The sequence below is a fragment of the Pieris brassicae genome, chromosome 3 (genome assembly GCF_905147105.1).
Source record: "Pieris brassicae chromosome 3, ilPieBrab1.1, whole genome shotgun sequence".
Classification (NCBI taxonomy): domain Eukaryota; kingdom Metazoa; phylum Arthropoda; class Insecta; order Lepidoptera; family Pieridae; genus Pieris; species Pieris brassicae.
Window position 1 is genome coordinate 7,321,771 of NC_059667.1, and position 13,481 is coordinate 7,335,251.

Here is a 13,481-nt window from a genome sequence, read left to right on the forward strand (position 1 = left end):
CATTCTTTCTTTATCTTCTAACGCTATCCAAATGCGTAAAAACAACGTTTGTCGCATTAATTTACGTAGGTTGGCAGTCGTTTTTGTTAGTATGCTAGCAATACTTTATCTATAACTTTTATTTTAAATTATCATTTTTTTTACATTCACTCTGCGACAGGCGTAGCCCACTACCGCCAAATGTATATTTGTGAAAATGACATTAGCTTACACTTGGTCACGTGACGAAAATAGGTTTGGCCCAAAGACCCGTGGCACCTTGGAAACTGCGGCTATTAGCCATTTCTAGAGAAATTATTATTATTCATTATTAATTCAAATATTCGTCACGATACGTAAATTTATTTATGGTCCATTATGTTTATTAGCTTAAACTAAACTTAATTAATACTTTAAAGTCATAAAAAAAAACACGAATTTCTAAATATGCCATTTAGTTACCAAAATACGAGTAACAACCTCATAAATAAACGACAAATAAATGAGATAATAATAAGAAATTCAATGATGGTTTAGACTATTATGTGCTTTTTTCGTATTGATTGCCATTTTCACTGTGTTCATGTAAGTTATACGAATCACTAGAAACATCAAATTGTTCGTTGACGGGCATTATGTTGTCAATTAGTTTTGTTTGGGCCCCATTCGAGGAATAAATAGCAACGTACCGAAGTATTAGTATCTGAAAGAGAGATATATATAAAAGATACAAAGCGTGGGGTTTAAAAAATATATACTACTTACACCAAGAGACAAATACTAAAACAATTAAAGCGATTAAGAGCCGTATTTGTTTGAGAGTGTTATTCACGGCCGCTCACCAAAATATTTCTCTTTCTACATCCGCAATTACTAATCACTCATACTATTAAGGAAAATATCGGCTTACCTTGGACCCAAAGGACGTTGGATAAAAATAAGAAATGTTTAGGTACCTATCTTATTAACACTAATTTGTTTAAGTAGTAAAATAAAGAAAACATATTGAAGCTATCACTGAGCATATTCTATAGTCATAATTTATAAATTACTTTTATGTCGACCTTGCTGGTATATATATATATATATATTTAATATTCTTGGCTAATTCGCAAAAAAAGTATTATAAAAAAATTAGTTGTGTCAACTGTCAACTATATACCTCTAAAAGAATTACAGCTACAAAGATAAGGAGATGCATATTCATTGAAACAATTATAAGACGATACATTGTACTTCCGCAACCATTTTCATTTATAGAATTGGTACCAAGCTCTTCAAGGAAGTTGGACACGCACGAGCCACTTTTACAGCAACTACAAAAAAAATAATGTGCTTTAGTATTATACTGCTTTTATTAATACGGTAGTATATATATATATATATATACTACCTAAAACAAAATAAATTGATAAATAAAAATATTGAAGTTACTTTACAATATTAATAATGATCAGTCCTATCAAAGACAATCATGTTCTTGTATGTTCTTTTTATACATTTTTGCTTATTACCTATGAGCTTAAGAAATGCTATGTGAAATCGTAGGAAACAGTCTGTGGAATTAGGTTTTGCTTAATTTTAGGGGAATGCGTTGGCCATCACTCACAGAATACACACACAGAAATCGTTTTCAGGATTTTCGTACTAAACGCACATTTCACACTCCACGGAAAATTCGAGCTATTACATGTCAAGAGAAAACCTAACCTCAAAGGTACACTATCCGAAGTTTCCTTCTTCAAGCTCATATTATCTTGTGACAGTTCCAAGTCATAATCACGAACTTTGTCATGCCAGTCATGTTTAAACCAATCTGTATAGGAATGCAACTGAAATATTCACGTTATCTTGCTACAGCTGAATGAGCAGTTTGAAAAAAAATGACGTTAACAATAAATTTATATAAAACAAGCATTTTAAGTTAAACGGAAATTTGTTTACATAAGTATGTATTTCGTTAGTGTGATTGTTATGTGCAATCACTACTCGCTCGTACGGAATACATATTGAGAACCCAGTACGGCATAGTGAGATTTGGAAAGAAAAATTAGCGCGAACTATTACTCCCATATGTCAACATCCAGTAAATTTTTTAAAACACGCGAGACAGACTTAGTGCTTAGTCTCGTTTCTCATTACCATCGTACCGAAATACAACGATTATACATAACCAAAATGATTTATTCTACACATATATTGGTATGTAGTGTTACGGAGTTTCGTCTAGGAAGTTATAATAAATTAATCTTACCCCACAACACTGCAAATACACCTGAAGAAAGTCAATAAAGCGTTTGTATTTTGGATGACTTCTATACTTCTTCATACTATTTGCAAAGAATCTAGTTACTAAGTCCTGGCAAATGTACAATCTGTGTATGCATAAAACGACACCGATAAAGCTGATTATAATTATCCAGAGAATGCATTGCCATAACGGACAACAGAATACTCGTAATCTGAGGCTGTAATAAATGTGTAATATTTACTATTCATAATTTGACAGTGCTAATGTTACGTAGCGTGAATTGTAGGGGTAAGTTTCCAAGTAACTGGGGCTATGACTCGTGCTTATGAAAAACGTATACCCTACGTCTACAAGCGCTAAGTGTTTTTTAAAGTATTATTTAGAGCTGTAAAGACTTGACATTAAATATATAGAATGTGTTTATATTTACTCAAGTTTCTTTCCCTTTGCTATATGATTTAAAATGAATATATTCGTTGGTAACATTATCAAGCCAGACAAAAGAACAACCGCGTTTACCAAATCCATTCCAGTCAAAAATAGTAGATCGTTAACACCTGAAAACAATGTTATGGAGTTCAGTTTCAAATAAACAAGTTCGTTTATTTTAAAGAACATTAAAAATATTACGTACAAAATAGTAATAATAAAGACCATAGAATTGAGAATATAGATATAAGCCATAAAAACGTTGATGCCCAAATTAAAAATGGATGGTTTGGGCTATTCCACTCCATTTTACCGAACAAGGAATATCAACACGTTTAATGAATGTTTATATATATAGTATATTTTATTGCAAATATGTTTACTTTGACAGATTATACTGATTGCAAAAACATGTCAGTGTTACAAATTTTGACATTGTGAGAGAAAAATTTAAGACGTATGCGGTGAACCAACAACACAGGTAACTACTTAATGGATCATCACAGATATCCTTACGATTTTGCTTCATATTAAGAGTTTTGACTATTGCCAAACATGGCATATATGGGTCTAAAATAGGTTATAAAAAAATCTATAAAATAAAAATATAACAATGCTTTATTTTTTTAATAAAATTATAACAATATAACATGTTGATTCACTCATCAGTGAAAAAATGTATAATCATCTCAAATTTTTTCATTTAAAAAATAACAGTTTGTATAAAAGAATATAAAACATACACTTATTTTTAGGTATAGATTTAAAAATAAATTGTATATATTAGAGACTCAGTAAATTCATTAAATGTAATAATTATCTCAAAAAATGTCCTACATGTCTAGTGCTACAGTGCGACCTTCTCAAGGAACCAAACGCCATTTCGTGGGTTCTAACTTACGATAACATGTCAAACATTTTCTTCCTAAAATATTTTGGCAATTTAAAAGCACCTGAAAAATATTCATTCAGAAACTCTAACTTTTTCTTAGATAATTACAGTTACTGATATATTTGGCGTTATAAATGAATTATTGTTTATCCATTTGAGTGATATCGCCCATTTTCTTGAGATTGGTTGATACATTAAACTCACAGCCCACACTGGCAACAATGTCTTCAACTTTGACACCTTCGGCAAGTTCGGTAAGAATCAATCCCTTTTCCTTATCAACTTCCATGACGCACTGAAATGTATGTGTTATGTATAAATTGACAAAGAAATCGTTAAAAAATAAAAATTATATATAATGCAATTAAAAGGTTTTTGAAGTTATACTTCTTAGGGCGCGTTAGGGTAACATGATGAGAGTAAATTTTTACCCCGAATAACATTTTGAAATAAAAAATGTCCTTTTATTTAACTATGTAGAAATATAATTTTTGTGATATTTAAATAAAATTAATTTATCTAGATAATGCGTGTCGTTTTTTCTACAAACGTAGAATAAGGCGAAAGTGTAAAAGTTTTTATCTTGTTACGCCAAAGAAGTATAACTTCTAACGCGTGTATGTAAGTACACACACGTGTTTTTTGAGTGGCAAAATGGAAGCAAAGCATGATCAGCATAACGTTGCGTACGTATAACTTTATTTTTAATTCTATTGAGTTGTCAAGGGTCCTAGACAAAGACAATCTGCGGCAGGCGTGACCAATATGAATTTGTATGTCAATGGTCACGTGACCTAGAGGGCGTTGTTGATTTCATAGTTTCAATATTCAATAGTTTTGACTTGGGCTCCATATTGAAGTGAGACTTGAGTAACAAATACCACGTTCTATAATTGTTAACCCAATACAATAATTTATTTAACAATAAATGTTTGTTCTTGAGTAGCGTTCAATGATTAGAACTAAAATCGAAAGCAGTGTGTACATACACATGCGCGAAGAGTATTTCTTACCAATTTTTTTTTACATACAAATGCAAGGAAAGCTATTTTGTGATTGGTATGATTTATGAAAAATCCTGTAACACTTTTTTTTTATAAAATAGGGGGCAAACGGGCAGGAGGCTCACCTGATGTTAAGTGATATCGCCGCCCATGGACACTCTCAAAGTCAGAGGGCTCGCGAGTGCGTTGCCGGCCTTTTAAGAATTTGTACGCTCTTTTCTTGAAGGACCCTAAGTCGAATTGGTTCGGAAATACTTCAGTGGGCAGCTGGTTCCACATAGCGGTGGTGCGCGGCAAAAATTGCCTAGAAAAACGCTCGGTCGTGGAACGGCGGACGTCGAGGTGATACGGGTGGAATTTTGTATTCTGCCTCGACGTCCGATGATGAAACTCAGCTGCAGGATCCAATTACCTCCTCTGAACACTCTCCATGGTAAATGCGGTAGAAGATGCAGAGTGACCCCACATCTCTACGCAACGCCAAAGGATCGAGCCGCTCGGAGAGGGATTGGTCATCGACGATTCGAACCGCTCTTCGTTGGATACGGTCAAGTGGAAGGAGCTGGTACTGGGGAGCCCCCGCCCAGAGGTGAGAACAGTATTCCATGTGGGGCCGTATTTGCGCTTTATAGAGTTGCAAGCGGTGGCCCGGAGTGAAGTACCGTCTCGCCTTGCTGAGCACACCAAGCTTTTTGGAGGCTAATTTAGCCTTTCCCTCCAAATGACCGCGAAACTGAACGTCGTTCGATATGTCAACGCCAAGTATTCCGATGCTGGCTGTGGCTTCAAGAAGAGTGTTTTCGAAAAGAGGAGTAGCGACAAAGGGTATTTTTTTCGCGGAAAACGCGCAAACTTGTGTCTTCTTGGGGTTAAATTGGACTAGGTTTAGTCTACCCCAGTCCGAGACTCCACGTAGTAGAGTTTCGACTTCAGACACAAGTTTGTTCCGGTACTCATCGACAACTGCCCGAGAAATACCTGCCCGGCCAGTGTAAAGAGTATCCCCAGTGCTGTCGTCCGCATAGCAATGAATGTTGCTAAGTTGCAACATGTCATTGATATGCAGAAGAAACAGGGTCGGGGACAGAACACAGCCTTGTGGGACCTCAGCATTCACGGGTTTAAGGTCGGAACATGCTCCGTCGACGACGACCTTGATCCTCCGATCGGCCAGAAAGCTGGAGATCCAGTCGCATAATTTCTCAGGAAGCCCGTAGGCTGGAAGCTTCGAGAGCAGTGCTTTGTGCCACACCCGATCGAAGGCATTCGCTATGTCCAAACTAACCGCTAGAGCCTCCCCCTTGGACTCAATTGCCTCTGCCCATCTATGAGTAAGGTATACTAGAAGGTCACCAGCCGAACGACCACGACGAAAGCCGTACTGATAATCGCTAATCAGCTGGTGGCCCTCTAGATACCTCAAGAGCTGGCCATTAATAATGGATTCCATTATTTTGGAGAACAAGGAGGTTATAGCTATTGGGCGATAGTTGGACGGATCAGAGCGATCGCCTTTTTTAGGGATCGGATGTATCGAAGCGGTCTTCCAGCACTTCGGGACAGTGCCGAGCGAGTACAGGTACCGGAAAAGGCGCGTCAGGACCGGAGCCAACTCAGGAGCACAACTACGCAGCACAATTGGAGGGATACCATCCGGCCCGCTCGACTTATGATTGTCCAAGGAAGATAGTGCTCTGCGAACAGCACGTTGCCGGAATGTGATTTCCGGCATTGAGTTATCACACCGCAAAATCGCCGGTGGTGATCTCCCCCGGTCATCCAAAGTCGAGTTGGACGCGAAGAGACAGCCCAAGAGGTCGGCCTTCTCCTTCGCAGTGTGGGCGAGTGAGTCATCCTCTCTGTGCAGCGGTGGTATCGATGGCTGACAAAAATTCCCTTGTACAGCTTTGGCGAGAGACCAGAAGGCTCGGGTCCCAGAAGGGAGTTGGGCCAATCTCTCGCAAAATCTGGCGATGTGCTCTGACTTTGCCTTAGCGATTTCCCGTTTGAAGGACCTGGAGGCTGAGTTATATGCTTTTTTATGTTCGCTGGTATTGGCATCACGAGATATCGCCGCTTCCGCCCATGCATTAAAGCATTCTCGCTTTCGACGCGATGCCGCCTTGCAAGAACGCTTAAACCAGGGCTGTGACTTGCCACCGATCGGCACCGCAGAGAATGGAATAAAAAGTTCCATGCCCTGTAGAACCACTTAGGCGACAGAGGCAGCGACGGAATCTGGAGCTTCCGACGAAAAGCACATAGGCCCCCAAGGGTAGCACGCAAAGAGAGACCGCATCCCATCCCAATCTGCTGACCGATAGTGCCAAATACGACGACAACCTGAAAAACGGGGCCGAGGAGGGCGCGTAGTAGGCACAGTACTCCGGACCACACAATGATCCGATGAACCCAATGGCGGGTCAACAGAGACTTGATAGGTCTCCGGATGTGAGGTCAGCAGAAGGTCCAACAAAGAGAGTTTATGACCATCCACATCTGGTATTCGCGTAATCGCAGGGACCATTTGTGACAGGTCGTAAGCTAAAGCAAAGTCGTGAAAGGATCTTCCCGCGTGATCGGTGGTTTCCGAACCGAGCCAATCGGTATGGTGAGCGTTAAAATCGCCAAGTATCACGATTTCAGCGGTAGGAACCCCTTCGAGCAGGGAATCTGTAGCCATTTGGATGAGCTCAATGAGTCGCTCAGTTTCGGTATTCCCGCTATGGGACCTATACAGGCATGCGTAGAATCGCGGATGGTCATCGCAGTCTACGCGCAGCCAGAGGCTAGATAGGTCCCTTCCTTCAAGCGACCCGAGGCGACGAGAACAGATATCCTCTCTGACGTACACGCAAACTCCCGCCCGCGGCACAAATGAATGTTCCAATTTGTACCCCGGGTAGGAGAGGTAGGATGTATCAGCCGGGGAGGATATCTGAGTCTCAGTAAGGAAGAATAAGGCCGGCTTCGCAGTTTCGAGGTGAAAGTGAACCGCGTTAAGATTAGAGTTGAGCCCCCTAACATTGGTAAAGTCCACTGAGAGCGTGGAAGGGGATGCCTTCGGTAAATTCTTCCGTTTGCCCCGAGATCGAAACCTATAGTTTTTTGCGCAGTTTTTGCCCACCCCAGAATACGAAGGGCAGCCTGTGCATCCACCACCGAATACTGATTGTTCCGATGATGGACGCTCAGAGGGGGATTCTCCACAGCGGAAACGTGTGGTACCCCCCTGGGGTAATCTCTGTTTAAACTGCATCTGCATATTCTGGGGGGGGGGGGGGGAATTGATGGGCTCCGGGAGTCTCACTCACCGCACGAAACGCGAGTACAATAAGATGAACCTATTGCATCACTTCACGCCGGTTTTCTGTGAGACAGTGGTATTGCCCCGGTCGTGCCTGCCCGATTGGCTGAAGCCCGAAAGCAACAGCATGGCACTCCCACTAGGAAGGGGGTTGACTGACTGCACTGGTGAAATAACCTCTGTCACAGGCCCACATCAGTGGGCGATGGGGTCGTCACGTCCCGACGCCTTCAAAATATATACGAAAACAATTTTTCTCTAGGGATCGAACTTAGCATCTCCAGTTAAAATAATTACCTTTTCTGTAATGATCACATCGACGCAATGTTTGCCAGTGAGCGGTAGTGTGCATTCGGGTACAATTTTGTGTCCGCCATTCTTCGCCGAGTGTTCCATTGTGACCACAACTTTCGTTCCTGGTGATGACACCAGGTCCATCGCACCACCCATTCCTTTCACCATTTTACCCTAGGAAATAAATTATCTTTTCACTTATAAGACCTAAATAAAAGTTAATATGTTAAAATCAAATCAAAGCTGCGCAGCTGACTGGGCCACGCTTTGCGCAAAAAATGTGCTAGAGTTATCCTAATATATATATTTTATGCGAGTATATTTCTCTAATAAATAAATCCGATTAAATGGTTCTTTATTTTCATATTAATAACGTGATGTAAATTTATATTGTTAATGTAAATTGTCAAAGTGACAAATGACATGCGCTCGGAAATACTATGAAAACATTTCTTAAATTCATGTACCGTTAAGCGGATGATAAACAAATATTATTCAGATTCTAATAAAACGAAGTCTATTTATAAATAAATACTTACTTTTATTATAAAGAATATTCTATGTCTCAACCTTTAAAGTGACAGAAAGTAAAATTGTACTTCGGTAAAAGATTTTATGAATATTATTATTATAATATTAGCACACCATACTAATTTTGGTATAAGAGAATTAACCATTTTAATTTTAAAAAATACTAAAGTACAAAGAGTCCAATAGAGTGGTATTGATGAACAAAGCTTACAGGTATCATCCAATTAGCCAAGTCACCATACTGCGAGACTTGCATCGCTCCCAACATCGTTAATTCCACGTGACCACCACGTATCATAGCAAAACTGTCGTCCGATGAGAAATATGATGCGCCTGGAAATGTGATAAGAGACACTCGAATTTGTTACCATGGTTACCATTCTTTTCATATTGAAATCGGAGACAAATAAAGTTAAAGTTATTAAGGCAAAAAATCTGAAACGAGAGCGCTAAGTATGATTTCCGTAAGTCAAAAATGTAATGGTTATTGACGTCATAGTAGTGTTTCTGAGTCTCACCCTTACAATGTAATAAGGCCGAGAATTCTCAATTAATTTCGAGTAACTTCGTGACTTTGTTTCGTAAGGTTCTAATTTGGAGACTTGAGGTCATTCACTGCTTATTAAATTATTGTTTCGCTGGGTATTGAAACTAGGATCTCTATGTTCTAAAAATAATTTAACTAATAAGAATATTTGTATTATTAGTGTTGTGTGAAAGATATCGCCTAATAGCGATAAGACCGTACTTTTCTAATTGCAAATGATATTGTATATTTTATAAAGTGTAAATATATAAATTAAAACAGAAACAGAACAGAACAAACAGAACAAAAGAATAATAAAATCTTTTAACTAAGTATTTACAATAACGATATGTAAATCCATTTTTTGAAAAGGTACAGATAATTTCAGTAGTTTTGAGACATAGACAAATTTGTTATTTTATATAGGCGGTATATTTTATTATAAACTTTTACCTGGAAGGACGGTGACTGTTTCTTTGCCAGCATTAATAAGATCGGGATCGATTTCATCTTCTGTAGGGTAGGGCCCAAGGCCTAATATACCATTCTCCGATTGCAACAGCACATTGATATTGCTTGGAATGAAGCTACTTGCTAACATTGGCATACCTGAAAATTCCATTATGTCTTAATTTTTATACTATATATTATGTTAACTTATTTCTTATAGTCTGTGGGGAAAAAGAACCGGCATGGCAGCTGTGCGATGCCATAGCTTAAAATTTCTATGACATAATATGTTCATAGTAATTACTTTTAAGTTTTTCATATTAAGTATTTAGAGTACTGTCAAAGTATCATGATGTAAAAAAATATATAACGGATAACGGAAGGCTGGATGTACTTCTGACACGGGTTTCCTCCGTTTAAGTACTCGCAAACTTAAAGCAAAGAAGTTTGATATGTATGTACTTTCTTGGCTTTGCTTTTAAATTTTATATATTCTGTGAAAATTTTTGTATCTATACTAATATCATAAAGAGGTAAAGTTTGTAAGGGGTAATCTCTAATTCCGCGATTTTGAAAATTATTATTAAAAATTAATAATTACACCTATATTGAATACTTACCAATACCAAGATTAGCATGCATCCCATCTTTGAACTCCAAAGCAGCTCTCTTTATAATCCTTTCCCTTACTAAATCCGATGGTTTCTTCTCTTTGCTCTCCTTGTTCTTAGCCACTGTTTGTCTTTCTATACGTTTCTCATATTTCTCGCCCAAAACGATTCTATGGACATAAATCGAGGGTGTGTGAACGGAATTAGGGTCAATTTCGTCAACGATCTCTTCGACTTCTGCAATTGTTATTTTCGCAGCTCTAGCCATTGTTGGGTTAAAGTTACGAGCGGTTTTTCTGAAGACGAGATTTCCATGTCTGTCTGCCTTCCATGCTTTGACTAAAGCAAAGTCACCGGTTATCGCTTCTTCCATTATATAGTTAATGCCGTTAAATTGTTGTGTTGCACGTGGCGCGCTTGGTATTTCGATCTGAAATGGATATTATATTTATAAGGATTTCCCTTCAAAACAACTCTTCAAGTTGAGCATGACGTACTGAGCTCTAACGCAAGTTCAGTACGTCTCGTTTGCTCTCGACGTACAGAGCAATTGTTATCGCAGCTAATGAATGGATTACCTGGTTAATAAATTAAAAATAATTAAAAGGGATAGTAAAAATAACTCAAGAATCATTTTCTTTAAGCTCTAAAAATATAATAAACTAAATTACCTTCCCATCCTTAGTATATTTAATTGGTGAGCCGCCTTCGTGAATAAGTGTACCATAGCCTGTTGGAGTAAAGAACGCTGGTATACCAGCTCCACCTGCCCTTATTCTCTCTGCCAGTGTTCCTTGTGGAGTAAGTTCTACCTTAAATCAGATATTATTCATTTTATTAACTATTTGTCTATGAAACCTACATAAACTTTGCACTTTCAATTCTGTTGTTGTTAAAAAAAATCAATAAGCGCCAAAACGCATCACATTGCGTCGCACCAATCCTTACGATGTACCATTCTTGTAAACGGACACAACCATAGACCATAAAGAAAGTATTTTAATATGCTAATTATTGACATATACAAATATATTTTTTCTTAATAAAATTGTTTATTTATTATTATTACTTACTTATATATATATATACTTATTAATGATTTTTATACAAATTATTTTACTCCATAATACTTTTAAAAGTCATGTTTTATACAGATAACTTCTAATTACGCTTTATTGTTCATTTCTGAATTACATGTCTTTATTTATCAATTGGCCTATTCCATTTTTTCTATTTACTGTCTTAGAACTCTGAGGTATGTTTGATTTTATAATTCATAAACCAGAGACAATATTACATAAGCATATCTTTTTTAGTAATTACCTCAGATACAATTTATAACATCAATACTTACTTCTAATTCTCCACTAAGGAATTGTCTTTCAAATTCAGCATTTTCACCAACATAGGATGATATCATTCGCTTCACTTGTTTACTTTTTAACAATACACCTAGTCCAAAATTATCAACTCCTGAAAATTATAATAATAATCTTAAGTTTCAAGTTGTAACACTAAAATATATGTCTTATATTTTATCAAATTGCAAAATTTTGTTTTTATTTTTACTTTCTTGTGCACTCTGAGACAGCATCAGATTAATTTAATAAGTTTATCCTTGAAGTTCTAGGTTTCATATGTACTTAAAAATTTTGATTTTTTTGTCACTTACAGTAATAGCCGAGAAGTATATGTGTATATATCCTTGAAATAGATGCTGGTGGTGACAAGTAACAAAATTTACAATTATTATCAGCTTTTGTAAACAAAGATTATGAATGTATAAATATTATAACTTTATGATGTTACATAACATTTTATTTAGAAGAGCTGTTAAAATGTAGAACTAAATTTTTTCTAACTTACCAGCGTTATTAGATACAATAGTTAGTCCAGATACTTTTTTGTCATTTATTGCTTTAATAAGATTTTCTGGGATTCCACACAAACCAAACCCTCCTACAAGTAACTTTGAACCATCTTTAATATCACTAACTGCTTCATTCAAATTAGAGAATATTTTACTTTTATTGGAGGCAGTACTGTAGGAACAGCCTATAAACTAAAAAAAATATATTTACCATATGTTCATAAATCGAGTAAGGAATAAATTATAATAAATTTTGATTCTTAAGTTGACCTTATAAAGAACTTACCTTTGTGTAAGAATTTGACTTAGAAATACCAGATATTGTTTTAATATTCAACACAAGAAAGGTTTTCGTTATTCCCGACATTTTAATTTAACTCAATATGGGCTGCAATAATTATGTTTACAATTACTGAAGAATTAACCACACTTCTATCACCTTGTTAAACAATTAAAAAATACGTTTTGTGCGCACACTCCGAAAATAGGTTCATATTATTATCAAGAAATATCAAACAAATCAAGGTCGACCACCCTCACCAGGCACTAACCAATAGGATTCTGTATTCTGTAATCAAATTGTTTAAATTACAATAAATTATAATTTACAACTAAAATAAATTTACTCATTAATTATGCCGGTTTTAATGCCGGCAGTACAAACTAATGATAAATGTAAACTATCAGTTTATTTTGTGATAATTCATATTATTGCCACATTATTTAGGATTGAATTTAATTTTAAAACATAATGTTTACTTATCCCACTTCAGTTAATAACTGCCATTTTATTGTTATCTTGAAATATAATACCACGATAAGGAATTAACTTACCGTCGTAAAACCGAACCGTTTGTCGAAATCGACAAAACACGATACAATTCTTTGATTCGCGACATCTAGGGTTCTTTACAACAATAGAAGTTCAGAGACATCTATTAGTAATAAACAAAAACTACGTTTTAACTCTTTCATATTGATTGCATTGCAAAATAGATATACTTTTTGGCGATAATTGAGTCCCATATAACTAATATTATATAGGTTTGTAATTATATACTTAATGAGATAAGTATTTTTAAGAGTTCAAAGATGGTCCTTTAAAAGTCATAATATAGTGTGGTTATACAACTCGTATTAGTTGTAAATTATCCAATGTGTGGTTTGCAGGATATTAACTAAAATAACTTAAAAGTTTTCAAATCCAGTAACTAATAATTATTAATCTGTATATTTATTTTACTTTACTGTGATTTTGTAGGTGGAAGTTCATACGACCGGACCTTTAGTATTACCGCTTCCTATAACAATAAATATCTTTTTATTTTAAATAATAT

At 36.3% G+C, this 13,481-nt stretch overlaps 2 protein-coding genes across 6 annotated transcripts; both read right to left on the bottom strand.

Moving 5' to 3' along the window:
- Positions 1-425: 425 nt before the first annotated feature.
- On the bottom strand, positions 426-3,063 carry LOC123707256 (peripherin-2-like). The gene is made up of 6 exons (XM_045657148.1): positions 2,865-3,063; positions 2,661-2,787; positions 2,234-2,447; positions 1,690-1,811; positions 1,142-1,295; positions 426-682 (listed from the first exon to the last, which is right to left on the bottom strand). Exons 1-6 carry the CDS (start codon positions 2,965-2,967, stop codon positions 521-523), a joined length of 882 nt encoding a protein of 293 aa, XP_045513104.1. The 5' UTR covers positions 2,968-3,063; the 3' UTR covers positions 426-520.
- A 320-nt stretch (positions 3,064-3,383) lies between these two features.
- Positions 3,384-12,997, bottom strand: LOC123707474 (succinyl-CoA:3-ketoacid coenzyme A transferase 1, mitochondrial). Of its 5 annotated transcripts, none has more exons than XM_045657540.1 (10): positions 12,979-12,997; positions 12,431-12,712; positions 12,141-12,336; positions 11,629-11,747; positions 10,946-11,086; positions 10,284-10,704; positions 9,667-9,822; positions 8,899-9,020; positions 8,160-8,330; positions 3,384-3,846 (listed from the first exon to the last, which is right to left on the bottom strand). In XM_045657540.1, the coding sequence occupies exons 2-10, from the start codon at positions 12,509-12,511 to the stop codon at positions 3,691-3,693; spliced, it is 1,563 nt and encodes a 520-aa protein (XP_045513496.1). In that variant the 5' UTR covers positions 12,512-12,712; positions 12,979-12,997; the 3' UTR covers positions 3,384-3,690. The 5 variants fall into 5 exon arrangements, with proteins under 5 accessions (XP_045513496.1, XP_045513499.1, XP_045513497.1 ...); XM_045657543.1 differs by having other exon boundaries at positions 12,431-12,532; positions 12,979-12,994; XM_045657541.1 differs by lacking the exon at positions 12,979-12,997 and adding an exon at positions 12,913-12,928.
- Positions 12,998-13,481: the final 484 nt, after the last annotated feature.